The 27,465-nt window shown below is 40.1% G+C and overlaps 1 protein-coding gene across 1 annotated transcript in view; it reads right to left on the bottom strand.

Annotated features, from left to right (window-relative positions):
* The window catches only part of EHBP1 (EH domain binding protein 1), a 333,031-nt gene that overhangs the window by 281,357 nt on the left and 24,209 nt on the right, over positions 1–27,465 (bottom strand). Inside the window, exon 3 of the mRNA XM_044454620.1 lies at positions 95–152. Coding sequence (XP_044310555.1) covers positions 95–152 — 58 coding nt within the window. The remainder of the gene's footprint in view (positions 1–94; positions 153–27,465) is intronic.

Here is a 27,465-nt window from a genome sequence, read left to right as displayed (position 1 = left end):
AAATCAGATCTCTTCTTCCTTTCTTGTATCAGAACAATGATAAAATGGTATATTTCAATTATATATATTTCTCTTATTGAACATTAAAACTAACCTTGGAAGATTTTCTTCGGCTTCTTCTTGTCCAAACCACCACCAGTTTATCTGGTTGCCTGTTGGGAAAGACAAGCATACCCACCATTAATTGTTCAACTGTAGAGATTTTAAAAAATTAATGAAATCAACTAAAGCTGCAACAAAAGATGCTTCCATATGCGTGGCTCTTAGCTCTATTGATCAAAGACACTGTGTTGCTACTCTGCATTTCCTCCTTAACCTTCTATGAAGCCACTGGGAGCAACTATTAGGAGATTTGGAGCAAAGCTTGCCTAGACACCAGGAATGTTGATGACATCCATTTCTTTGTTACATCTTAATTATGTGAGGCCATAATGGTCTTGGGCTAGTTCCTAGCTTCATCACCAGACTGCATGTAGTCCAATCCTGAATCCTGAGAATAGGATGACCTGGTGGATTAGTGGCTCCCAGATCTGGGAGACAGAAAGGGTACCTTTTCTGAATGGGCTGTATTCCCTCTGAATGATCAGGTACATAGTCCAGAGATACTTCTGGATCCATCTTTGTCCCTTGAGGTTCAGCTGGCCTCAGTGACTTGGAGTATATTTTACCACCTTTGGCTAGTATACCTGCTGCATCCATTCTTAGAGCAGGGCAGCTTGGTGGTAGTAGTCCACCAGGACTGCATTATTATAGTATGCTTTATATGGGGCTACCCTTGAGGAGGGTCTTAACGTTGCAGATGGCACAGAATGCTGAGTGGGCCAAACTACTGGCAGTACTGTATCTTACAGCTGTGCTGAAGGAACTGCATTTGCTGCTTGTGGCTGCCAGGCCAGCTTTAAGGTTTTGTTATTAGGATAGGATGCTCTGAAGAACTTGTGACCTAGTTACCTAAGAGAGTTCCCTTTCTTCCCTATGGAACCATTCATCTGGTTAGGCCCTCCCAGTGGTGCCACATATTTCATTGGAACACTTTGTGAATGTCTAGAGCAGAATATTAAGTGCAGAGTGCTCTTTCCTCTGAAATTAGGCAGTTGCCAAGAATTTTTATTTATGTAAGCCTTCTATATTTTATTTTTATTTTTTTTTATTTATTAAAACATTTTTATGCCGCCCCATTCGCCGAAGCCTCGGGGCGGCTTACAACAATAAATTAAAATAACATTTTAAAATATATACATTAAAATACAAATATATGATATAAAACATACAATATAAAACAAGCCGCCCTGGCCAGATAAAATTCAAGAATATTAACATTTAAAATACTGCTTAAATAAAAAGGTCTTCACCTGGCGCCGAAAAACAAATAACGATGGCGCCAGGCGGACCTCTCTGGGGAGCGCATTCCATAACTTAGGCGCCACCGCTGAGAAAGCCCTCCTCCAAGTAACCACCCTCCTAACTTCTTCCATGGAGGGCTCCCGGAGAAGGGCCTCTCCCGCCGATCTCAGGGGGCAGCTGGGCATATACGGATGTAAGCGCTTACATGTCTCTTATTCCACTATATATTTCATTATTATGGAAATATAGATACAGCTTACTGATTCCGCATATTGGTTTATACCTTCATTCATCTGGGTATACTGTTTTGAAATGTGCAGATATCTGTTGTTTATCAATGCTTGTAAACAAACATAATCGATCACCCCAGCCTTTTGCCACTTTAGTATAGACTTTCTCCTCCACCACCTCCTCTCATTTCCTGCTCTTTCCACAGTAGAGATGTGAAGGCCCAGGAAAAAGACAATGGAAAAGTGGGAGTGATTTATTAAAACAATTGAGCAAAAGCCCATTTCCCCAAACCTTTTCCATTTTCTCCCCTCTGAATCTTCACTCACATTGATTTTCATGGAATTTGCAGACAGGAAATCTATGTATTTATGTGTTTGTTTTGGTGGCTATTTTTCACTGCACACCTACACAACCATGTAGAAGTGAAGGACTGCACTTTATTTTTTTTATCTCTATTCTTGTGCAGCAGCAAAGGTGCACATGCAGTTATTGGACTGAAAATGGCAGACGGAAACTGCAGCACACACTACATTATCTCCTGCAACTGAAGTACTATATTATGACCTGTGACATGCTTGTACCATAAGCAATACATGTGACTGCCAAGACTCCTGCAATTAAAACTGCAATTATGCTGTGAGCCGCCCCGAGGCTTCGGCAAGGGGCGGCATAGAAATGTTTTAATAAATAATAAATAAATAAAAACTGTATGCATTTTTGTGTGGCATGTGATTGCTAATAGCTAATTTCATGCATTCACCATCAGATGCCCTGAAAACAAATTGTGTTTTGAATAGAATACTGATACAATGATGCCTCATACATCAAGCAGGCTCTATGGATTCTCCCTTGAACAATGCTACACGCCTGACATAACGAGTCCATGAAACAAACTGATTTGTTTTTGGGAGAGCCTTGTTACTCTCATTCAGTACTTTTCATCTCTTTGTATTTCAGAATTAAGGCTTTGAAAAAAAGCAGCCTAAGCTCTCTTTAACAACTCGTATTTCCCTAACAGAGCCAGTGTGGTGCAGTGGTTAAGAGCATGGGACTGGGACTCAGACGATCTGGGTTCAAGTCCCCACTCAGCCATGGAGCCAACTGGGTGACTTTGGGCCAGTCACAAACTCTCAGCCCAACCTACCTCACAGGGTTGTTGTTGTGGGGATAAGATGGAGGAGGAGATGTAAGCTGCCTTGAGCCCTTTGTAGGAAAAAGGCAGGATATAAATTGAAAAATAAATAAATAAATAAATAACAAACAGTGGTGGCTGAATTCTTAAGGGCAAAACAAGGCAGCGAAGCTTTTCCTTGAGTCCAGCATTTATCTTAGTGTGGACTAAGTTCCCTGAAAGAAATTCTGCCATGAAAGACAGCAAGTTTGGAAAGGGTACAACTACCTTAGTCTGCAAGTGTGTGTGCTATTTTGACAGCATGGCAGATACCCATAATAAAGGACACCCAGTCCAATAAAATTCAGAAATATGTAATTGATTATTTTTTAATATGCAACGCATACCTTTTGCATGCTCTCAACTTTTTCCACTAATTTTTAATAACATAAATGCATTTTCCAGTCATTCTAATATATATAGTTTGCACCTCCATTATAAATTCTGAGAATGGTCTCTTTTACACAATTTGATTTGTCTATAGTCGAGAGAAAGAGAATGCACTAAAAGAATAGCTCATTGGCCATCATCTTATTGTCAATGCTAAAGCCTAGGACCAGATCAATATTAACAATTAAATTCAGATGCTCATAAAGAGACAATGACTCTAATAAATTAAATTTTGTCACTTAACACAAGACATATATTATTGAAATTGAAATCTCAGCATTTCCTCAAACAATAAAATCAGTTGGTCACTATGCAACATGCAAACAGATCTCACAAATTAAAAGTAAGATTTAGCACTCAAGTTTCAGAAACATCTTTCTAAACTAACAGCTATCTGGGTTTAAATACAGTCTGGTGCCAGATGTATAAACAAGTTAACTTAATGGCAGAAACAATAAAAATGCAAATTTCCTGGGCTGCAGAAAGTTACTGCTGCAGGTCACCAAAAAATACTTGTAATGCAAGTGGCTAAATACATGGCCATGCAACAGGCTGAAGTGACTTGCTTCAGGTAGAATCATGAGAGAGGCAGAATAAATAAAGGTGGGTCTTGATGTCTGAATAGTGCAGTATTTCTTAAAATGCCTTTGTGGGGTAAGGGGCATTTGGGCAACAAAGACAACAAATGAAGCACTGACTTAATAAATTGCCACTGCTCATAGACATAGGGCTGGTATAGTCCAAACAATCAAAGTTATAAAATAGCCTTGTAAATATTTGTGGCAGACCTTTCATTCTGAAGTGTTTCACGTTATGAGACCCTGAACAAAAAAGTTGCTAAATACTATCATATGACCTCATTTCTGGGCTTTCCAGAAAATCTGATTAATCTTTTTGGCTCTTTTCCTGCACCTTAAATAGAAGATGCAAAAAAGGTAAAACTTTTTACAAAAGGTAATGCTTTTGTTACTGTTTTTTTTTACAGTGCCCGGAAACTTTTCACTGGACATCATTTACCTACATTTCATGGTACTGGTAAAGGCAAAGAAACAAGGGCAATAAAAAAGGAGGTCACAAACCCATTTGACAGTAAAATCTAGATCCATGTTTATTTAAAAAGCACAGAAGAATATCAAACAATACCATCTGGAGTTCTGGGACTCTGGAAATACACAATGTATCTCCCATCAATCAATCCATCAATCAATCAATCCCCACCTTTCCTTTCCAGGAATACAGGGCAGTTACTGAACAACATAAACCAATACAACACATGATTTCAACACTGTTAAAATCAAAATACAAATTACAAATACCAGATATAAGCAATAATTACTACAACACCAGAAAATAGGTAAAACACTTGGCAAGCTATATCCTCATAAGGAAAGGCTAGATGTTATTTTTTATTTATGAAAGATAAAAATAACTACTTGAACTTGTTATTGTATATCTAAATGTATGAACATTCACAAGAATTGTAAATGACCAGATAATCCTAATTAAATGAACCAGGAGTGCATGCAAACCTGCTTTTCTGTAAACAGAAGAGTTCCTTCCATTCATGGTAGTAGACCAGATTCACTAGAAACTCTCAGGTAATCAGGCATTCCTCTATGATGATTTTGTCAATTTCCCCTTCCCCATGCCATCTCAATCCCACCTCATGTTGTTCTGCAGCATTTCCCTGCTTTCTGAAGCCAGATTTTGTGGGACACAATTGTCGGGAGCTGAGGTTTCTCTTTCATGCATTCAAAGCTGCAGACCTATTCCTTGAGAAGTGTTCTTTATAGAACAAACCACAAAACACTCAGAATTAATCTCTGAGTATGCACAGAGTGGTTTGCTGAACCCAATCTAGTATTCACCTTTAGGAATACTCATTATGAGCACATCTGGCCCCATACCTTTGGGAGGAGTCTTTTGAAAACGAGCACGGTTCCTTGTTGCATGCCAATCCTCTAATTGGGCTGCCTTCCCTGTTGGGTCTGAGAAACTCCCCTGCTCCAAGTCTCCACCCACCAACTGGACAGCTTGGTCATTCTCAGAGCCTGCCCGCCTACCTTGAAGTATGGCCTTGAGATAAGCGTCTCTGCTTCTCTCATCTCAGTCTCCACTTAGCCCACATTCCTGCTCTTCTTCCCTTTTTCCTTCTGATTCTGATCCTTCTGGAGACCAGCCGGCAGCCACGAAGAATGTGCACCAAAAGCAGCCATCTTTCTCACTCCCAGCAACAATGAGCTGCAAGAGGGAGAAGGCTCCAGCAAAATTTACCTTCCCTCTACCCTTGAGGAAGTATTCAAAGAAGTTCTACTTCATACAGCTCTAGGTTCAGCTCCATATTTCTAGAACTTAACTCAAATTTTAAAAGGTATTACGGACTTCATCAAGCATATATATAAAATGAAGAAAACCGCAAGCCAAGCCAAAATGTGTGCTTGGAATGGCACAGCAGGAATGGCAGATGGCCATTTCTTATCCATTCAACTAAGCAGTGAGCCCATAATGTTTAAGACACATTTCACTCAGAGTGAAATGTATCTTAAATACACACACATACTTAAACACACACACATACTTCAAGAGATAAAATGGAACACAAATCCTTACAGTTTCTAGTGGGGAAATGAAAATTTCTTGACCCTTCCAGCCATAAACATAGGATTCCTTCTTAAAAACCACAGGGAACTCTCCAGTTAAGCCTTTCATAAGACTACTGCACATATTCATAAATTCCACTTCCCATCTCTTCACATCTGGCAACAGTTACAATGAAATGTGCACCAAGCTAGAGCAATGTGTGAACTGTGCTAACTGGAAAACACTGCATTTGAAAGTGCTGCAAATCTCAAGGGTGCAGAAACAAGCACTTTGGGGGATGGGCACAAGAATATAAGGTTAAGGAATTATTATTTCCTCAAAGTACTGGAAAATGTGCTCAAACGTTAAATTGTGACTTGCTATACCTGATGGTAGATCTGTGTCAAAGAGACAAGCATTTTAATTGATATTGAAAAGTAATAAGGAACTTTAATCAGTAAATGTATTTTAGTGGAAACTCGTCATTTGTGGTGTTATTCTGGTATTCCTGAAACTATATTTTTAGCAGGATGCAACAAATTGAATTCTTGTGCCTCAAGGAAAGTCAGTACTGAAACACATCAGACAATTTACTATTTCATTAAAGTTCTCTCTTATTTTTCAGTACCACTTTGCGGCTTGCTTCCTTTTTCTTTTGTGTTTGCTGCTCCCCACTCCTTTCCCAACTCAGGTTTCTTTCACAGCTTCCTACAATTTATTTAAAAGACCATCCTCTTTTTACAAGACATTTAACCAAAACAAAACTATTTAAGTACCATGTAAACTTGCATGAAATGCAAATGCATTTATCTAGAAGATGTATATGATACAGATGAGCTTTGCAGTTCATAAAAAATAAATAAAAAAGACAAATAACATGTTGTTGTTGTTAGTTGCGACTTCGTGTCCCACCCATCGTGACACCATGGGCAACATTCCTCCAGGCCTTCCTGTCCTCCACCATCCCCCTGAGTCCACGTAAGCTCTTGCCGACTGCTTCAGTGACTCCATCTAGCCACCTCATCCTCTGCCGTCCCCTTCTTCTTTTGCCATCTATTGTTCCCAGCATTAGGCTCTTCTCCAGGGAGCCCTTCCTTCTCATTAGGTGGCCAAAGTATTTGAGTTTCATCTTCAGTACCATCATGTAAATAAATACATCAAAAACATCTTGTCTGCAGCCAGAAGGACAACAATGCTGGTGCTCAGAGAGGCCTCTCCCAGGAGTGAAGGTGCTCTTCTCTGAGGATGACTGAGCACTTCGGATGATTACCTCAGTACAAAGTCCATGGATGTGATATGTGTTCCCACCACCCAACCAACCCCAGGCAAGAACCTTGTGACTTTATTTTAAACTGACTCAAATTTCTAAATACTGTTTAAAGGCAGTCCTACATTTAATGCACTATAGCAATTAATGTTGACAAAGCACAGTCCAGGCCACTGTATACTCTTCTTCTGTCACCCCCTTTCAGTAAGGAATACATGGAAGTAGCAGCTTTTCACCTTCACTTGGATTCATACTTTCACCACCCTGTCTAGTGTAGAGATCCTACAGATTTGTAAGAAAATAAGCAGGGACCAGTTTGTACAAGAGGATGGATCAGGACCTGTGTTTAAATCCTGCTCAGCCATGTACTAATTGGGTAGGACACACCTTGCTGGCCAGCATTAAACAGCAGGCTGGTCATGACCCCAGCAGGATCAGCAAAACTGGAATCGAGCTACACAGGCTGGGATTGAGCAATCCCTCAGCAGGACTCCAAGCCCAGCCTCCCAGGTAGCCCAGCTTCCCTGGTAAGAGCAGGAACCACCAGAATTCAAATGAGCCAATCAACCTCTGCAGCAGGAATTTCAAAGCAATGAATCTCTGCCACACTACCTAGTCAGCAGATAAAAAAGAGGACCGTGTCATACCTTCTGGGTCGATCACCCTTTTGCTTGTGATCAAACTATTCTCAAGCTGTTACTCTCTCTCAGCCTTGTCATGCTTGACTGGGCTAACCCCTTGTGTCCTTCAACTGGAATGCTTCATATAAATCATGGTGTACTTGAAGGCCTCCTGATTTCTTATCTTCAGTGCGTAATCCTTAAGAATTCTGTGTGGTCAACACTGTTAAGCAAATAAACCTGATCTGTAGTTTTCATACCAACATGCACATTTGAATGCAAGTTATGTTCCATTTTTGCCATCCCCAAATGTTGTGATATAGTCCTAAGCATAAAAAGTACAAATATATGCATAAAATGCTATTCCAGGGAATATTTCAAAAATTGTAACTTTAACATAGAATACATCTTAAAATTTGTGATATGTGAAAAATACATTTGTATTTTAATATGAATTTCAGCATGTGTTTTGAAAATTGAAATTGATAAAATTGTAATGGGACAGACTTATGAATACATGTGAAACAGACATGAACTGAATAGAGGGTGATCTACTTATTGCTGCCTGCAGCTGACACAATTCAAGGCAGATCTATTAAATGCTGGACAAATGCATGATGCATAAAAAGAATGCCAAAAATGAGGCAGAGAACAACACTCTCTCTGTCTCAGGTCCTATTGAGAATATGGCTAACCTATAGAACCACCAGAAAGAAGAGAGAAGAAAAAATGGTACTTAAAAGCAAAAATGTCTTTAGGGCAAAATGGTAAAACTAAAATGATAAACAAAAATAAACAAATTTACACCTCTTCCCTCAGTGGGGAGTTACAATAAAAAGGTAACATATACAGCCACTGAAGCTAGAAAAAAAGATACAAACATCAGAAAAAGGGCAGCTATCCTCTTGCTCCATCTGAAATTTCCCTGGTATGATGTCAATAATCTTTCACAGGGCTTGTAGCTTTCTGAGAATCTCAACTCTCATTTCAATAAGCAGATTTCCAGTTAATGAACTGGCAAAAATGTGATTGAAAGTGAGTAAAGCAATGCCTGTTGAAATCTCAAAAGTCAGAATCAGGTTGAATATTGTTTATGAGAGCAGACAGTTTCAGACTGTGTGACTAGAAAAGTAGCAAATTATGCAATGTAAGAACACTCAAATTTGTTCAGTTTGCATAATTTATGCAGGTTGCTGAGTCTGGATAGTTTGATGCCAAAAAATTATTTTCTCCACATTGTTTGTTTTTTTCCTTAATGCAGAGTATGTATACTCCTTTCCAACTTTAAAGCCCTAGCTGTCTCAAGTATTTGGATAAAGAGTCCAAAACACTAGCCCAGCAAAAAGGACTAGGCTGACAGCAAATGCAATAATCCGCCAACCTTTTTACAGAAGCCAAATGAGGGATGACATAAACTGTGGATGGCCAGTACCCAACCCCGCGCTTAAGGAGAAGACAACTACAGCTAGTGTAAGTTGGCACATTTGCTTTTTCTCCACCCTTATCTCTGTGTACCTTGAACACTGAGCCTGATTTGGCCTTGACCACTTAAACTGGCTGCCAGATTTCAATACCTAACAGTACCTAAAAGTCCAAAATTAGAGGCAGATTACAGTGTTATGCAAATAGAGCTCTGTAACAGAACGCTGCTGTAGAATGCTATTCAGGATTCCAGCTAGTCATCCAATCATGCCTTCCTCCGGGATACTCCACCCTACTGCCTTCCTCATTTCCTTTGTGCCCCCAAAGAGACTCAGTATTCCATGGCTAATGAGCATGCTTATTGCTCATTGCACTATTATGGTGTGTAACAGTATGTGTTTCTCTCCCTTATATTTTTCCTAAACATTTATTCATTCTTCTGAAAATCTCTGGTTTGTCACAAGTACATTAATATTTTCCCACCTATTTCTCAGTGTGTACAATCCTTGTCAGCACTTTCTGCATGAGTTCACTAATAGAGAGGATTATTATTAAATTTTAGGAAACAATCTTCCTGCCCGTTTATCCCAGAGCAAAACTTGCACTCTAAGTCACCTCTTGCTCACTTTAATAACAAAAGTGCAGCCTTGAAAGGAAGAAAAAGTCAGGCCTAAGTCCAAGACTGGCAATCTGTGAACCTCTGATGCCTTCTTCCAACTCTTCTATTCTATGATCACCCCTGGCCACCACTGGAAGCTGCCCATCCCGCCATCTGGATTCTAGTCCCCACTTGGGCACTGGGAGACTTTGAGCCAATCACAGACTCTCTTACCTCACAAGCTGGTTGTTATGAAGGTAAATTGAAGCTATATAAGCCAACTTGGGTTTCTCATAAGAGGAAAAAAGGCAGCATAGAAATACAGTGTAATGCAATACAATGTTAAGCACCTGTTGGAATACAGAGAAATCTGCTTTCTCTTTCCTAGTACTTACATTGTGCAAAGAGAGACCAGGCAAGTGATCTGACCTTTCAGTGCTCTGTTTGTGTTGTAAAGTGCAGAAGCATAAATAGGAGAGCATTGATACCAGGGCTCTGCCTTTATCACACACATAAAATTTCTCTGGACCAAGAACATTTTGCTTTCCAGCAGGAAAGTATTTTGCTTGGGCTTCTCTGGATTAAAAGAGCACCAAATTGAATTGGCAATAAGTTGAATGAGGACTAACAAGCCAGCCCAATTGTTGTAAACAGGGCTTTTTTTGTCATAGAATGCACCGGAACGGCGTTCCGGCACCTTTTTTTGATGGATTTTGCCATGTGATTGTGAATCGCCCAGTCAGGCGTAGCAGGTTAGCAGCAAAAAGCATTAAAACAGTGCCTGCGGGCTGTGTGTGTGTCTGTGCTGCTTGTGAGGGAGCTGCTCGCTTTTCCCCTACTTCTCCTTCTGGGCCAGCCCTCCAGCCCGCAGAAGCACGCTCCGCTGAAACCAGAAGATGACAGAGAGGAAGAAGGATGCTGGAAGGCGAGCACTGCAGGATCCGGGCCGTGCCCAGGCACGGCGAGCGCGTGCAAGCGGGGGCGCCCAGAGGTGGGTGAGGGGCGCCTGGCGGGGAGCCACAAGAGATGCTGGAGGGGGCGGGATCGTGGAAAGGAGCATTTCCCCCTGCCTTGGGAATTTGGTTGCTCTACTGCCTCTGCTGGGACCAAAACCAAACGCTGCCCCTATGAAGTTTACCACGCTGTGCCCACAACTGCGAAGGAGGAAGGACGGAGAGGGCACGTTTGCAAGATCCAATGCATGAAAACGAGTGCAGTGTAGGAGGAGGCATTTGAAACGAAGACCCACATCGGAGCCTTACCTCTGAGCAAGGCCATGGCTGCTGTGGGGCTGGCTTTTCCTCGCCGCCTCTCTAGAGGGTCAGGCTGAAGGTCTCTTTGTATTTCCTCGGTGTTGCAACTGGGCTTTCCCCTCCCTCGTCCCTGCCCTTTCCCCTATTTATTTCAAAAAAAGTTGGTGAATTGAAAATCTTTTTTAGTGTAAAAGTGTGACCCCAAGAGGTGAGTTCAGGCACTTTTTTTTTTTTTTTTTTTACAAAAAAAGCACTGGTTGTAAATCACAAGCTGAATATGAGTCAAGAATGTGAAGTGGCTGCAAAAATGGCAAATGCTATTTTAGGCTGCATTAATAGAAGGATCACTTCCAAATCCTGTGAAGTACTACAGTCATACCTTGGCTCATGAACTTAATCCATTCCAGGACTCTGGTTGTTACCCAAATTGGTTGTGAGCCAGGTCAAATTTCCCCATAAGGTTCAATGTAAATAAGGTTAATCCATTCTGTAACTATTTTTTTTAACCACAAAAATTTGATGCAAAGTGACAAAGAACAACAAAGATCTTTGTCATGGACGCCCCCCACCCTGCAAAGATCTTTGCTGCCACCCCCACACCCCAGCATGACCACGATCACACCTGTCATCTCTGCATGAGTGCGACCGTGATTGTGGCCATAGACGGGCAATTGCGGGTGCACTTGGGGGGGCAGATGGGCACAATCATGGGCACACTGGGGGGGGGAGACGGGCACAATCGCAATCGTCACCTGATGCAGAGTTCACAACCTGAGGCAAAATTTTTCAGAAATTTCTGTTCGCAACCCAATTTGGTCGTGAACTGAGGCATTCACGAGCCAAGGTACCACTGTAGTTCGTTTTCACTCACACAGGTCTCATCTGGAGTTCTGTATCCATTTCTGGGCACCACCATTTTAAAAAGATGCAGACAAGCTGGAAAAGATTCAGAAGAGGACAACAAGGATGATTCAGGGACTGGAAACAAAGCCCTATGAAGTGCAATTGGAAGAACTGGGCAAGTTTAGCTCAAGAAGACTGAGGGAGATATGATAGCACTCTACAAGTACTTGAAAAGTGTCACAAAGAGGAAGGTCAGGATCACTTCTTGATCATCAGAATACAGGACACAGAAAAACAAACTCAAGCAGACGGAAGCCAGGTTCCAGCTAAACATCAGGAAGAACTTCCTGACTGTTAGAGCAGTACAAACAGTGGAATCAATCTCCTAGGGAGGTTGTGAGCTCTCCCACCCTAGATGCAACTCGACAGCCATCTAAGAGGAATGGTTCAAACTTAGTGTCCCGCCCTGAGCAGGGGGTTAGACCTATTGACCCTCTGGCCCTTCCTACTCTACTATTCTATGAGACTATGGCTCAACAGAATACAGAGGGCATACATGAAAAAGCAGTGTCATCCACAGAAAAATGATGCAGTAACTCCCATTCTTAAAGATCTTCTCTTCAGCATATACATACAAATTCTCCTAATGCTATATGCAGTGAGATGTGAGAGTATTCTTCTAAAAGAGAAATGGGAATTCTATCAAACAATATTATACACTGAGAACTACCACCAATGTAATTTCTCTGTCAGCATTTATCATGAATTACCAAGCCAAGGTTAATTTCATAAGATATCAAGTTCTTTCATAGTATCTAGATTTAGAAATGGTGAAGGGAAGGAAGTCAAGAATATGAGGGAATATACTAAAGTAGTGGATGTGTTCATCGAGAAATAATTCTGAATATTACTACTGTTTTTGAATAGACACCAAATGTCATACTGTACAGTTATGCATACAAATTCAAAAACAAGTACTATATGTGCACTCTTGATATATAGGAAATATGAGGCTCAACAATAATCTTAATCTTGAAACAGGAAAAGGAAAGAAATGAAACAGTACCCGGCATTTCCTACAGTTGCCATTCCTCCTGTTAAAACTGTATTCTACCAATATCCTCTAATAAAGCTTTTAATCACTCCTGTGTGTCGGAACAGATGATCACTGCATGACAGCTGCTTTAAAACATGCCACATGGCAACTCTAATTGAGTACACAGACTCCAACCAAATGGCAAGCTACTGAGCATTACTGCACCTGTCAGTTACTGGAGCAGCTGAATGCTCAGCTCAGGGTAAAGATGGACTGACAAATTACCAGTTCCCTGTGTGGCTAAAACTACCAGAGTTTTTGCAAGATGCTTTTAAGCAGTGATCACTTGATAGATGATCGAGATGAAATTCTTAAACCAACTTCTCATGGCATGAGATGAGCAGAAAATTAACACAGCACACAGTGCTGACCACTTCACAGGCAACTACAACACTGCCAACAACTCCCTGCTTCAGGAAGTATGTCTAGATCTCTCTCTCTGAACGCTTTGAAAAATACCTGGTTTGTTCAAACTTGCTTTTAATTGAAACTGCTATTAATTGAATAACTGAAGCTTGTCTGTAGCTGCCCAACATCGTAATTTTAATTAGCATTATTTTATTGCTGGCACTGAATGTTTTGTTTTTATATTACTGGCATTTCATCTTTGATATTGTTTCTGTCTTTAACTATGTAAACTGTCAGAAGGGGGCTTTATGCCCGAAAAGACAGTATACATGATGTGTTATGAGTCATAGTGGTTAGAGCACTGGACTAAGACTTGGGACACCTGGATTCAAACCCTCTCTTGGCGTGGAATCTCACTGGGTGGCTCTGAGCCACCCAATCACTGATCTCATCCTAATCTACTTCACAGTTGTTATGAAGAGCAAATCGAAGAGGAAAAGAATCATATACACTGCCTTGGACTCTTTGGAGGAAAGGTGTGTCTAACTGTAACAAACAAACAACCCAAAGATACAAACAAACAAGTAACAGCCTGAATAAGAATCAGCACTGTGGGGGAACAGGATGGGACAGAAATTCTCTGGGAGAACCACAAGGGCAGAATGCCTTATTTGTTTCTACTTCACTTTTTCTTTAACTCATAGTGGTATAGATGATGTGCATTTTCCTTTACATCCAAACAGCTCTGTGTGTTTGGTTAGGCAAAGGAAGACTTTGAAGTGAGTTTCACAGCTGAGTGCAGATCTGAACCAGGTTTCCCCATTTGAGACCTATCCAACACTATCTGCTGTAATACTCGGATACACAGCTAACAACACTGCAGGAACGCAGGGTTTGAGAGAGCATTATCTATAATTATAGAAGAGAGTGTAGGCTGTTCCTACCCAGTCATGCCCAGGCACCTGAAACTTGGCATGCATGTGAAGGGTACAGGGTTTTTAAAGAAATTTAACTTGAAGTGTGTCTATGTGGTTGAAGACTGCAGTATGTTTTCTGTCACCAGAGGTGGACTTTCCTTAACAGTGCATAGTTTTGCAGTCAATTCCACTGGAAGCCAGGGAAAATTACTAGGCTGATGTATACCATTAGAGGCAATTAGGTCTACTGTGAGGCAATCCTTCCTTGGGGGCCAGGTGTAGGATTGCCAGAGGATGTGACATCACTCAGGATGAGCACAATGAGTCCAGCTCTGACAGCTATGTAAATTTGCTTGAAGGCTTTGATCAACATCAAGGCTATTTCCACCCATGTAAAGACAGGTCAGTTCACTAGTTCTAAAATAATGTTCAAGGACACACACATTGAAAAGGATCCACAGTCAGAAATTAAGAATTGCACAAGCTAGCCACAATCCACAACTATCTTATGTTGATAATGTACATTAATTAGAAAATCCACACCACAACCATTGCACATTTATTATATTCAAATGCCCTAATATCCCCCTCTAAACCCAGTCTCCTTCCTAATATAACCATGCCATTTAATCCCATAGATATAGCACTCATGTATCTATTCAGACAGCCTCTGAAGTTTTCCAATCACTGAAATACTTTTACGAGAAGCGCAAGCTACTAAAAAATAAAAACGTCAGCATAATATCAGTGGTGATAGTCTTGTTCCTAGCAGATGATCTGTACTTCTATCTCACCCAGAGGCAAGGAAAAACACCAGGCACCCAATGTGCTATTTCTCAGCTACAGTGATAACAGCAGGAGAAAATGCCTCCTGGTTATGGTTTGTGGAGACAAGGAGTGACAGCAATCTCTAAATGTGCACTAAATTCCAGATGTAAGAGAAAAATGCAACAGCTTGAAATATGAAGAGGGAGATTCTTAAGCTCCAGACAAAATATGCATACCCAGACAAAATATGCTAAAAATTCTTATCAAGAGACAACAGTTTCTGCATCACTTGCAGATTTCTCAAGAATTTCAGCATTTTTAGTGTGGTTACATAATACACAGTGCATTTCACTGTCTATCAATACAGTTTTCTCCAGCTGCGAAATGGACCGGGCAACCCTTGAATTATTGACCTCATCCTGCTTATAGCATAGCACTGGAAGGCGGTACTAAAGAGAAAGCCCATAAGATATTGTGGGTTTTTGCATCTGAAAGTGCCTCTGGCTCCAAAATCAGAATAGAATTTGCAAAATATATTGTTCTTCCTATTTATTTGAAGATTTCTAAAATGCTTCTGTTTGCATTTGTGATCTAGGGGTTGGGAGGACAATTAATTTTTTAAAATAATTGCTCTGTATGCTGAAATATGTGGCCTCATATAGAGACAGAAACAGTTATGTTTTGCTGTTGGGGTGACAAGGGATCTAGTGAAGCTTGAACAAATATCAGAAGCAACAACCCAAACTTCAAAAGCCTTGACAGCAATTTAGATCATCAAACAAAATTCTAACTAGACAAACACATGGTGAGAGGAGAGACATTATTATTTGATTTTAGACAAACTGAAACTGAAACACCGGACTTCTTAAAACAATGACATATGTACCACAAAAGAATTGCACTTGCACACAAAGCACCAGAGTAGTAGACAGAGATACCCTGACCTGGTTCAAGCGACATGGCAATCTGCCATGGTTTCTTAAGGCAGGTGAGTTGTTGCATTGTTCAAAAACAACTCAGGTCATTCAGGGTGGGTTTTTTCCCATCCTGAAAACTCACAGGTTACTCAAGGATTGTTGTCAGTCACCATAGGTTGCTGAGACATCCTAGCTTCAGGGCAGCATTCATAAGTTTTCCAGCAGCAGTATAGAGCACCTATTCTTGCCAATGACTCAAACGTAGACCTCTCAGGCCAACAGGAAGGATGACCAGGATCCACTCCTTCTTGCACAGCCTCTACAAAGAGGGGCAGATCCCTGTCATACTTGTTGGCATTTTGAGAGCACGGCAGAGCAGGTATGAATTCTGTGAGAAGGAAAGCAAAGATAAAAGAAAACTTTAAATAACTTGTTTTTTCTTTTCCTTTCTTTAACAAAAGGGGAGGAGGCAATAGGCAAAGACATGCATACATGCTTAGTCAAGGAATAAGGCAGCTTACCCTCAAGAGTGATGGGAGCTTGGTAAGAAAGGAAGCTACCTCCACCTAACCCTGGTGCTTTTGAGGGCCACTGGTGATCCATGGGATGTGACAATTGGATAGCTGGTCACTGCAGCATGCCTATGTTCCCCAATTGGCTCCATTCCTATATTGTCCACCACCAGCCCCAGTGGGAAAATTTGGACCTCTAACTTACGGTTTTACTAGACATTGTAAAACTCACTGAGAGGAAGTTTTGTCTAGGCAATCCACCCTCTTGGGTCAACAACAGATAATGTCCAAACCTTCATCATATCTTTAAAATATTGACCTGATATGAACTCTAAACCACACTCAATATAGCTTTTTCGCATGTATCCAAAGATGCTGCACTACAACTGTTGAGGGACAGGCTCTCCCTCATTTTCACTTGTGATTGATCTTCCTTCCACCTGTTTGATCTTCCTTCCATCATACCAGCTCTGTTATTCTAGGACCTTCCTTATCTAACCTGTGGTACTGTAACTGAAATCAGGACATGGACAGCTCCAAACAATGTAGTTCAATGATATAATCCTATTTTACAAGGTTGCTGTAAAAGCATAAAGTAAAAGGATGAGAGCTGTTTGTGCTATTATCACACCCTATATCCTCTCAGATATTTGAAAGATATGTGTATAATACAGAATTATTGTTGTGGAAGAATCTCAGTTTGCTAACTTCTTTATTCTGTTTACCATCCTCCTCAATATACAAGAGTGGATATGAAATATCTCATAACAGAATTGCTGTATTTTATTTGTCTCCAGCATGAAAGGATATTTAATTAATTGAATTCTCATTAAAATTCAGACATGGCAATCTGCTCATTTTATGTGTGATTTTCTTATATTTCATCCAGTTCTTGCACACTAGACAAAGTTTTTCCCATCTAAGCCAAGTTCTCTAGAAACTCCAACAATATTTTAAATGTAAATGACGCAAAAGGACCACTTTCAGCTCAGTTTGCAGCAGGCATGGGATGGAGGAAGAAACACAATCCATTTAAGAATGGAACACTTTATTAACAGTTGTAAACCTACTTTCTATATTGATGTTCTGGGAAAAGTGTAACATTCATGAAGAACAGTTATATAATATCCCTGGGTTAAATCATACACTGCACATGTAGCAACATCTGGACACTGATCACTCTTAATACAGTGGTACCTCAGCTCACAAACACCTTGATTCATGAACAAATCGGGTCACGAACAAAAATTTCTGAAAAATTTTGAAATTTGGGTCGTGAACTCCACATTGGGTGGCGACCGCAATCGCGGCCATCTCACCACCACCCTGAGTGGGGATATGGCCACGATCTCAGTTGCTTTTGTGCATGGAAGGCATGCGTAATCAGAGACGTGCTTCTGCAGGAAAGACGGGAGCAGCAAAGCAGAGCCGTGGGGGAGATGGCCAAAATTCTGCCTGTCTTTCCTGCAGGAGCACACCTCTGATCAGGCACACCTTCCCTGCACGAATGGAACTGTGATCGAGGCCATCTCCCCACCCCAGCGCACCATTTGCACCCATCTCTCCCTCCCCCAGTGTGCCCGCGATCACACCCGTCTCTCACCCCCACCTCCCAGCAAGCTGGGACGACGGGCGCCTGCAGGGATGACAGGCACGATCTCAGTCATGCTGGCGGGGGGGGGGGGGGGGCAGGCAGGGAGATGGCAGCGCTTGTGCTTGGGGCGGGGTGGGGAGATGGCAGCGATCTTGGTTGTCACTTTGTTTCAATCTTTTCTGATTTAAAAAATGGTTACAGAATGGATTAACCTTATTTACATTGAACCTTATGGGGAAATTCAACTTGGCTGACAACCAGTTTGGCTCACGACCAGAGTCCTGGAATGGATTAATTTTGTGAACCAAGGTACTGCTGTACTTTCTTCATCTCCTTGCCTCTACAATTCCTGGCACTCGATAATAAAATGGTATTTGCCTGGCTTCAGAAAAGGGTACTGTACTAAGTATTTTATCCTTGTTGCAATATAAGTTCCAGACTAAAATGTTAAGAGTCTGTCAGGCCAGTTACCTGATTGCCTTTATATATGAAAATGTCATGCATAGTTCAGTAAAAAAGAAACTTGGACTAAAATGTCTCAGCATCAGAGCAAAAAGGAATATTATGCTTTACTACTAAAGAAAGCTTTATATGCTCAACAGGCCTTAAGAAAAGTTTCCTGGTGGGCTTGTATTTTGATTAGACTATTCTAAGAAATAGATAAAACATGTGTTGTACCTCCCTATTGGAAACAAATTATAATTTATCCTATCTTTAAAAGGGGCAATTGGCAGGAACCCATCAACTATCACCCAATTAGCCTTCTAGACATTTTCTCTAAGCTTTAAGCCAAGCACCTTTTGAATAAATTAAAAGATTGGGAGGAGGAAACATTTTTTTTTTCATCCAGAACAGGCAGGGTTTCGAAAGGATGAAGCACAGTAGATAACTGTGCCACTTTGAAGGCCCTTATTCAAAAATCTATCAATGAGCATCCAAAACAACTATATGTTGCTTTTACCAACCTTTCCTCTGCCTTTAACTCCATTGACAGATCTTGATTATGGGAGAAATTCACTATGTCCAATATTGAGAAGCGCCTTATTAAAATAATAATTGAACTACACACTGATATTACTGCTAGAGTAAGGATGGGCCCACAAGGGTCTCTGTCAGATCCTATCTCATTGGAGAAAGGCATTAAGCACGGCTGTCTACTTGCTCCCTTTTTAATTTTTCTATTAATTATATTGGCAAAAGGAGAAGATGATGGGCAGAGGTTGAGGTGGCTGGATGGAGTCACTGGAGAGGTGGGTGTGGGGTTGGGTGGACTCCAGGGGATGGTGGAGGACAGAAGAACTGGAGGAATGTTGTCCATGGGGTCGCAAAGAGTCAGACCCAAGTTTGTGACTGAACAACATGAGGCCATGAAGTCCAAAGCTTTTTCTCCCCCTCACTCAATGGACGGAAAATCTCTATGTTAATGTATGCTGATGATATGGATTGGATTTAGAAGATTACTGGTTAGATTAGCTGCTTACTGTGAAAGGAAAAACTAAATATTAATTATAATAAAACAAAGATTTGTCATCTTTGGCAAAAGTAATACCAAACATAGATGGACAATCTATGCTCATTGAATAGAACAATGTCCCTCTTTTAAGTATTTGGGTATTACTTTTCCAAGTCCCTTTCATGGAAAGCACACCTATCTACTGTTTTGATAACTGCTCAGCACATGATAGTTGCTATTTTGGCATTCTTTTATTCTAAAGGAGGGCAATTAGTTGCCCCTGCACTTAAAATATTCCAGGGCAAGGTGATAGCTCAGATGTTGTACGGAGCTGAGATTTGGGGGTGGGATGAAAAGGTTATTGCCCAATTGCAAGTAGTCCAAAATAGCTTTATAAGGAAGAACTTGGGCCTCCTCCAGGGCACTCCTGTGTAGGAAGTAGGGCTACCTTCCGTGGCTGTCAGAGTACACCTTGCATTGTTGGGGCATTATAAAAATTAGAAAGCCTTCAAGAATTTTGCCAAACTCCGCTTTCTCCATTCTGCAGCTGGAAATCAATGGACTAAACAATTGCATTCTATTTTACAAATGTATTCCCTGCCATCCTTGGATGAACTTAGATCCTGGGACATAGAAAACATTAGAGATTGGCTTTTGGCAAAGGATGCCAATAAAGATGCCACTGTAGTAGGATCATCCAAATTGTCACCGTGGTACCATCAGTATAAAAAACATGGGAGTTTTTCCCAGTACGTGGTTAACATGGCCAGTGCCCCACTGAGAAAGGCTTTAACATCTTTCCCCCTGCAGACAATGGCCTCTGCATATCTTGAAGGGACATAGTGTAACCTCCCTGTTGAGCAATGCCTTGCCCCTGTGGTGTTGGTCAAGTGGAGGGCACCATTCATTACATCTTCCACTGCCCCATTTACACTGAGATTAGGACCAAATTATTAAAAGTAGAAGCACTTGCTTAGACCTTGAAAAACTAATATACCTTCTTGCAAATGTGTTCCCAACTGTTAGTAATCACACTGCCACCTTTCATTTAAACTAAGAAAGAAATTGTTAAACTCTCAATTGTTGCATTGGCCCTTATTTTGTTGTAACCTTTTATAACACTTATTTTATTTCATAATTTTACTATCTCATTGTTCTATCATTACTATTTCATGCTATTTTATTGCACTTTTATGTTATGACTTATGATTACAACAATAAACTCTTTTACTTACACTTACTCAAAAAAGTGCTACAACCTCCATGTTCTTTCTCCAGAGTTTAGAAATGTCTGTTTGCATAAAGTGGTTCCTTGCATCAACTTTACCTATAACATATCCTGATTAGTCAGTACTAGCCTGTACACCAACCCTAACCCTTCTCCAAACTGTCAAGGTTGGTGAGATATGCTCTGAGAGGGTTCATGGGACCACCTTAAGTCAGTGCTAGAGGCAAGTCATTCCCTTCTCAACTGGAATTCCCTGGAACCATAGGGGTCCACAAAAGGTCACTGGGGGTTCTGTGAGAGATTGTGACTACACGTGCACACACACACATTATTTGATCATTTCAGTAATCTAGATAACAATGTTTAAATGGGGCTTGAGAGTAAAGAATATCAACAAGTCTCAGGTCTTACTGAATATCACCTTGAAGAAATGAAGAACAAAGCTGAATATTAGTTTCGCTTCCTTTCAACACAAGTGTATGACTGAAGAACCCTTGTTCTGAATCATCTACTAAAGTTTTGTGAACTTGACTTTAAAAGAAGAACTTGTGAGCTGCAGTTTGATCATATACTTATGAAAAAATTCGCTGACCTATTCTTTGGACAATTTCTGAATTTCTGTGAAAAAAGAGTATCCTGCCATTCACACTAAAGCAATAAACATTGCTATAGTTTTCAGTTTCTTACATGGGTGAGCAAGCTCCTTCTTGTTTAACAAGCATCAAGAGCAAAGAAGGAAATAATCTCGTACCAGTTGAAGAGGAAATCTGCATGGGTTTACCTAAAGTTCAACCCAGAATTTGTGCAGCAAAAAACAAGCACAGGTTTCACATTTTAAAAAGTAAATCTAATTCTTCATATTCAAAAAAATTCAAAAATAACTCTGTCTCAGTCATTTTTTCAGAGTTATTTTACGTTTTTCAGGAACTGTACTGTTCAATATTGTCAATATTTTTTCAAATTGTAAATATCACTAATTCACTAATTAAAACCAATTACAACCTTTATTTACATTAAATCCAGGGCCTACCTTTATAGTAACTTTTATGCAGAGGTTCCCTAAGTCATGAAAATTATTTAAAGGGTTCCCTCAAGGTTAAAAGCTTGCGAAAGGCTGCTCTATACTATAGCTACAGCCCAGGTATTCCTGGAGACATCCCAAGCTTCCATTAAACACTCTTAACATCCTACATGCTTGATCCCCAATCTTGTGCCATTATACAAGGCAAAGGAGAAGCCAAGACCAAGATGTCCCATAAAATGCACAGTTTAGAAGAGTAATACAATTCTTTTCAGTCTCAGAATTACTCTAATCTGAAAGTACTGCAGAAGGTTCAATGCAACTCAAAACTTAGCTTTATTTGTGCCTGTAGCAAAATGAATCTTCTGTTACACAGCTTGATCAGGAGAAATTCTCTTATATCTAAATTTCTCATCAACTTTAGTGGATACCAAATTGAAAAAGATCAGCCACTTCTATATGAACCTCGCCTTCCAAAAAGTTATCTGCAGAAATTTTCATGTGGGCTGCCTGCCTTCAGAAGCTAGGTAAATGGTAACTAGGAATAGGGTCCTTTTTCTTCTGGTGTTTTCTCAACTGCAGAATCCTCTTCCCACAAATAAACTTATTTCATAAGTTTCAGAAGCCTTTTTAAAACTGTTTTATGTACTTGTGCTTTTAGTAAGCAATAAATTGGTGCTAGTGCTGCTACTTTAATTTTTAATCACTTGTTTTTCTAGTGATTTGTTTATTATTTTATCTTCTACAGATGCATTTCATATCAGTTTTAACATTGATATTTCATTAGATATTATTTATCATCATTTTGACTATAAGATGCAATGAAAATTCTTTTGGATTGAAAGGCAATGTGCAAATTTTTTAAATAAGTAAATTGTTGGACTGGACCAAGCCACTCAATCATATTTGACAGGCTAAAATTAATCAATGCATAGTAATGAACCATAATTTGAACAAACTCCTTTGGGATGCTGTAACTTTGTGTCCTGCAACAGAAGGGGGTTGGACCGATGGCCTTCTGGCCCCTTCCAACTCTACTATTATAAGATTCTATTCTAATTCTTGCCTATTCCCAAACTGCATTTAGATTAATTCAATGAGGGTAGATGCTTCAAGGCAGTTTAAATAACCCAGATATTTAACTACTTCTATTATAGTGCAAAGGGAGCTTCTATTGTAAAGCAGAACGTACATCAAATAACTTTTTCAGTTATAAGATTTAAATCAATTTCAAACAAAAATATAAAACTTACCTTGACTGGAATATATATTGCACTTCAGCTGAACATTCTCAAAAACATAAAAAATAAGAAATACAACAGGTGCAAACATTGGGAGTTGTTAAGTTTAGAGAGTGCCTTTCTGATACATAACACTATAAACTAAAATGACTGCATTTTTAAAGTTTCATATGAAAATCATCTAGTAAGTTTTTATGTAGCACCATGGAATGCATATTAAAACCACTGATTGTATTGCTCCGCATCACTCATTTCTATCTCCAGTTCCCCACCTCTGTGATTCACTATCCCCACACCCTTAATGAGAAGGCACAGAAATCTGGCACAAAAATTATTGTGGGATATAATTTAATTTCTATCCACCTTGGCTATCAATGGCAGAGGGACATGATGCCTAGGATTTTAAATCAATGGGTGCTAGAGGTTTTGTTCATGACTATTATGTTGAGAAGAAACACTTATTACCCTATTGTTTCGAACTATTTATTTATTTATTTATTAAAACATTTTTATGCCGCCCCATTCGCCGAAGCCTCGGGGCGGCTTACAACAAATAAGTTAAATCATCATAACATTTTAAAATATATACATTAAAACTAACATCTTTTTATACAGGCATTTCCTAGGAGCTATCCAACCCCAGAGAAGCAGAGAGATTACAATGCCAATGATTGTTCCTTTTCAGCCCTTTCTAACAACTGGTAAAGAAAACAATTTTTTACCAGCCAACAGTGTAGTGTTTCATATGCTCTTTCTTATGCTAGTCTGATTTTTAAAAAACCACACACTTCTGCAAGTATTTAAAAGCTCAGCCATAGTTTTAATAAAGCACATTACTGAAACAAAAAGGTCCAGTTCAGACAAAATATTGTATTATAACTTGGGGACAAGCCTAAAACTAGAGACATGAAGGCCTGAGGAAAATCTAGGAAAACAAAAATATAAAAACTTTTCCCCTTATTTTTCCAAAACGTGGGAAAGGGAGGGGGGCATTTGGGGAAAAGGTGCAAACAGGTTCTTTTTGTTCCTGGAGTGAGTGGAGTGGGGGTGGAAGCAAGTTCTACATGCTGCTTTCGGGCTGTGTTAAACGGTTAATTCCAAACAAAAGCATGGCACTCCAGCTGGATAAGCTACAGAGAGGGGAACAAAAAGAGAATGTGAGCCCCATTGAAACATGCCAGACCTGTTTCCTGATTTGTTCCCTTTCCCGACTATGATAGGGAGGGAAGAAAGAAGACATGGATTTTGCAGCCCCATTGTGTTCCCCCAGGTGGAAAGGCTAGCTGGCATCTTTTGTTTTTTCTTTCTGCAAAAGAGAATGAAAGGCAATTCCAAGTGTCAACAGCAGTGCTACAGAGGCTGCCTGAGAGAGTCCATGCTTCTCATTTTCTCTCTGGGACTCGAAGCAACCACCAACTGGGTACTGCCGGAGAAAGATCTCTGTGCGAGTGAAAGGTGAATTTCCCTCCTGCTTTTCCTTGTTTTCTAGGAATCAAAGAGGAAGAGGGAAATTGGATTCACTGCCAGTGTTCTGGGAAGAAACAAAGCAGCATGCAGGAGGCTTCAGGACTAAGTGACTGATTCTTTCCAGGTTATCTGCAAGTCTGGAAACAAACATCTGAGTCAGGAGCAGGTAACTGGATACTGTAAACTACCACTCCCAGAATCCCTGACCAATATATAGGGAGCATCTGTGGTAGAATACATGCTTTACACGCAGACTATCCTTTAGCTGAATTTCATGTTACTCAAATTCTTTGACTTAAGATGCTAGTCTACATTGCTGGGAAACACTTGCACTAGTCAATATTTGTAAAGCTTATTATCTGCCTTTGCATTATAAAATAATCTCAAAGCATAGCCAGGACTGGATTTGCCTTTGGCTAACTAGATAGCACATCAGCTTATAACATTTTTTCAGTTCCCATGGATTAACCATGTGGCTATTTCAGTAACCACAGATTAGACATCCTTCCATTCAAATCAATTGTTCACCTTCTTCATCCATGGCAGAAGATGGAAGAAGGGCACCTTAGGCACATTTCATTTATAAAAATGGTTTAAAGGGCACCCTAAACACAAGAATACATGGGAGAATCAGCTTATCAGAATAGTGTGGACAAGACACAATGAGAGAAATAAGCAAGTTAAACAACCTAGCCGTCTAAACCTCCATCAGGTTAAGAAGGGCAAGCAAGATGAGCCACTACTTTGTATAAGCTTTTAGCCTCCCTGAGGTACCTACTTAATGGGACTTTAAAACATACTACAGGCACACTAATGATCCTTAAATTCAATTTGCCTTAGATTTGGGATAAATGTGAGTAGCTCAAATTATCCATCAAGAGCAGATCTTTCATTATTCTTGGTAAAGGGGAGGCAAGATTCCCATCTCTATTCAGTCCTATATTAAGCTTTTGAAGGCCAACCAGGTCAATCCCCTCATGTAACCCAATAGTATCCCTCAGTATTTATGTGACACTTATAAGTGTTCAAAATGCATGAGTAATCTTTGCAACAATCCTTCAAGGTAAACAAGCATAATTCTCATATTGTTGGAAGGAGGGCTGAGGATAATATAGAAGCTTGCTTGAAAGGCATTTAGTAAGCAAATGGCTAAAGTGAGATTTGAAATGGAAATTTCCTACTTCACATCTGGGGAAACATTGTATCAGTTTTTCTAATCACAATACAGCATAGATCTGGATGAGGGTCTTGAGGGCTGCTTGTTGAGAAAGTGACATGTCAGTTGTGAGGAAGAACAGCAATATTTTGTAAGGTGCCATAATAAACACACCTTGCTAGTTTATGAGGAACAGAAAATTTGCTTCCCTCTTCCTACAGAGAATTAATTATGAACAAAACCTATAAACTTCTAAGCAATGTTTTACTTTCCAGTATAAAAGCTGCACTCTGAAATATACTGAACTACATATTTATTAACCAAGTGTACTACATTCCAAGAACTTGTGCCAGTAAGTGTCCTAACATTTGTATATTAACAATATCACAATTCAGCCTAGTTATTGTGCTAAAACAATTACTATACAGTAAGATCCTCTTATGTTACTGGAATTCTACAATATTGCAGAAGGTAAAGGGGCACACTTGGATGTAAAAAAGTAAAAATAAGCTACAGTCAAGCTTGGGTTTGTATACTTCTCCCACCTCCTCCCGTTTGGCCACAAGGAAATATAAAGCATCCACTTCTGTTTTAGAGTACCAACAGTCTATAAGGATATTCAAAACCTAAATGGTGGTTAATTTTAACTACAGTGTGGAAACAAGGCAGATTTGTAAGCCATGGTTTAAAATTGGCTTGTGTCCAATAACCATAGTTAAATTTGACCAAGTTTGTCAGCAAATTATAGTTACTGCAAAATGGAAGTGAACACTTCTGAATTCCTCCTTATAAGCATGCCAGACAAGGAAGGGAAAAGCACAAGAGGGGAGAGAACACTTAAGCTTATCTGTGATGTAGAATGGTTAGCAAACATGGCTACAGGGTCCCTCAGTCATTACCAAGCTGGGACAATACCCCATCCAGGAATCCTCTGGCACCATAGATTGTACACACTGCCCATGGTAACATTTTCAAGAGTAGAAAGTTTGCCACTGGATTGTTTACTTTCAAGGTGTACGCATGGGTTACTTCATATTTTTAAAGTCCAGCATGATGCAACTGCTCAGCTCTTAGAGCAGCACAAAACTCAGCTTCAGCTACATGTTGTAAAATCAACACTCCACCATGAGTAAGCCAAGTGATAGATTGTTAGTTCCTGGTCAAAAGAAACAAGGATTTTTATCTTCTAAACACTGCCCAATATCTAAGCCTTTTAATCATTTTTAATTTCTGAAATGTCTATTCTGCTTATAGGGCAGTACCCAATTTGACCCTAATGCTAATGCAAAATACATTACACTGACACAGGTAAGCACTAAGATTTTCTGGGGCATTTCTATCATGCTAACTATAGCTACTTCTTCATGGATCACTGCCTAGTTGTGGCGAAGGGGCTTACATAGCTCAATGAAGCTATGAGCTATGCCGTGCAGGGCCACCCAAGACGGATAGGTCATAGCAGAGAGCTCTGACAAAACATGATCCGCTGGAGAAGGAAATGGCAACCCACTCCAGGAACTTTGCCATTAAAACCCCATGGACAGTACCAAAAGGCAAAAAATATGACATCGAAAGATGAGCCCCTCAGGTCGGAAGGTGTCCAATATGCTACTGGGAAAGAGTGGAGGGCTAGTACTAGTAGCGCCAGAAAGAATGAAGCAACTGGGTCAAAGTCGAAAGGACACCCAGTTGCAGATGTATCTGGTGGTGAAAGGAGAGTCCGATGCTGTAAAGATCTATACTCCATAGGAACTTGGAATGTAAGATCCATGAATCAAAGCAAGCTGGATGTGGTCAAACAAGAGATGACAAGACTGAACATCGACATCTCAGGAATCAGTGAACTAAAATGGACAGGAATGGGTGAATTTAATTCAGATGACCATCAGGTATACTACTGCGGGCAAGAATCCCTCAGAAGAAATGGAGGCAGGATTTCAAAGAGGGAGAGGAACTAGAGATCAAATTGCCAACATACGCTAGATCATGGAGAAAGCTAGGGAGTTCCAGAAAAACATCTACTTCTGC

Source organism: Varanus komodoensis, unplaced genomic scaffold, assembly GCF_004798865.1.
Source record: "Varanus komodoensis strain SLA01 unplaced genomic scaffold, ASM479886v1 scaffold7_3, whole genome shotgun sequence".
NCBI lineage: Eukaryota > Metazoa > Chordata > Lepidosauria > Squamata > Varanidae > Varanus > Varanus komodoensis.
Note: the sequence above shows the minus strand (reverse complement) of the source record. Positions and strands in the feature narration are given on the sequence as shown.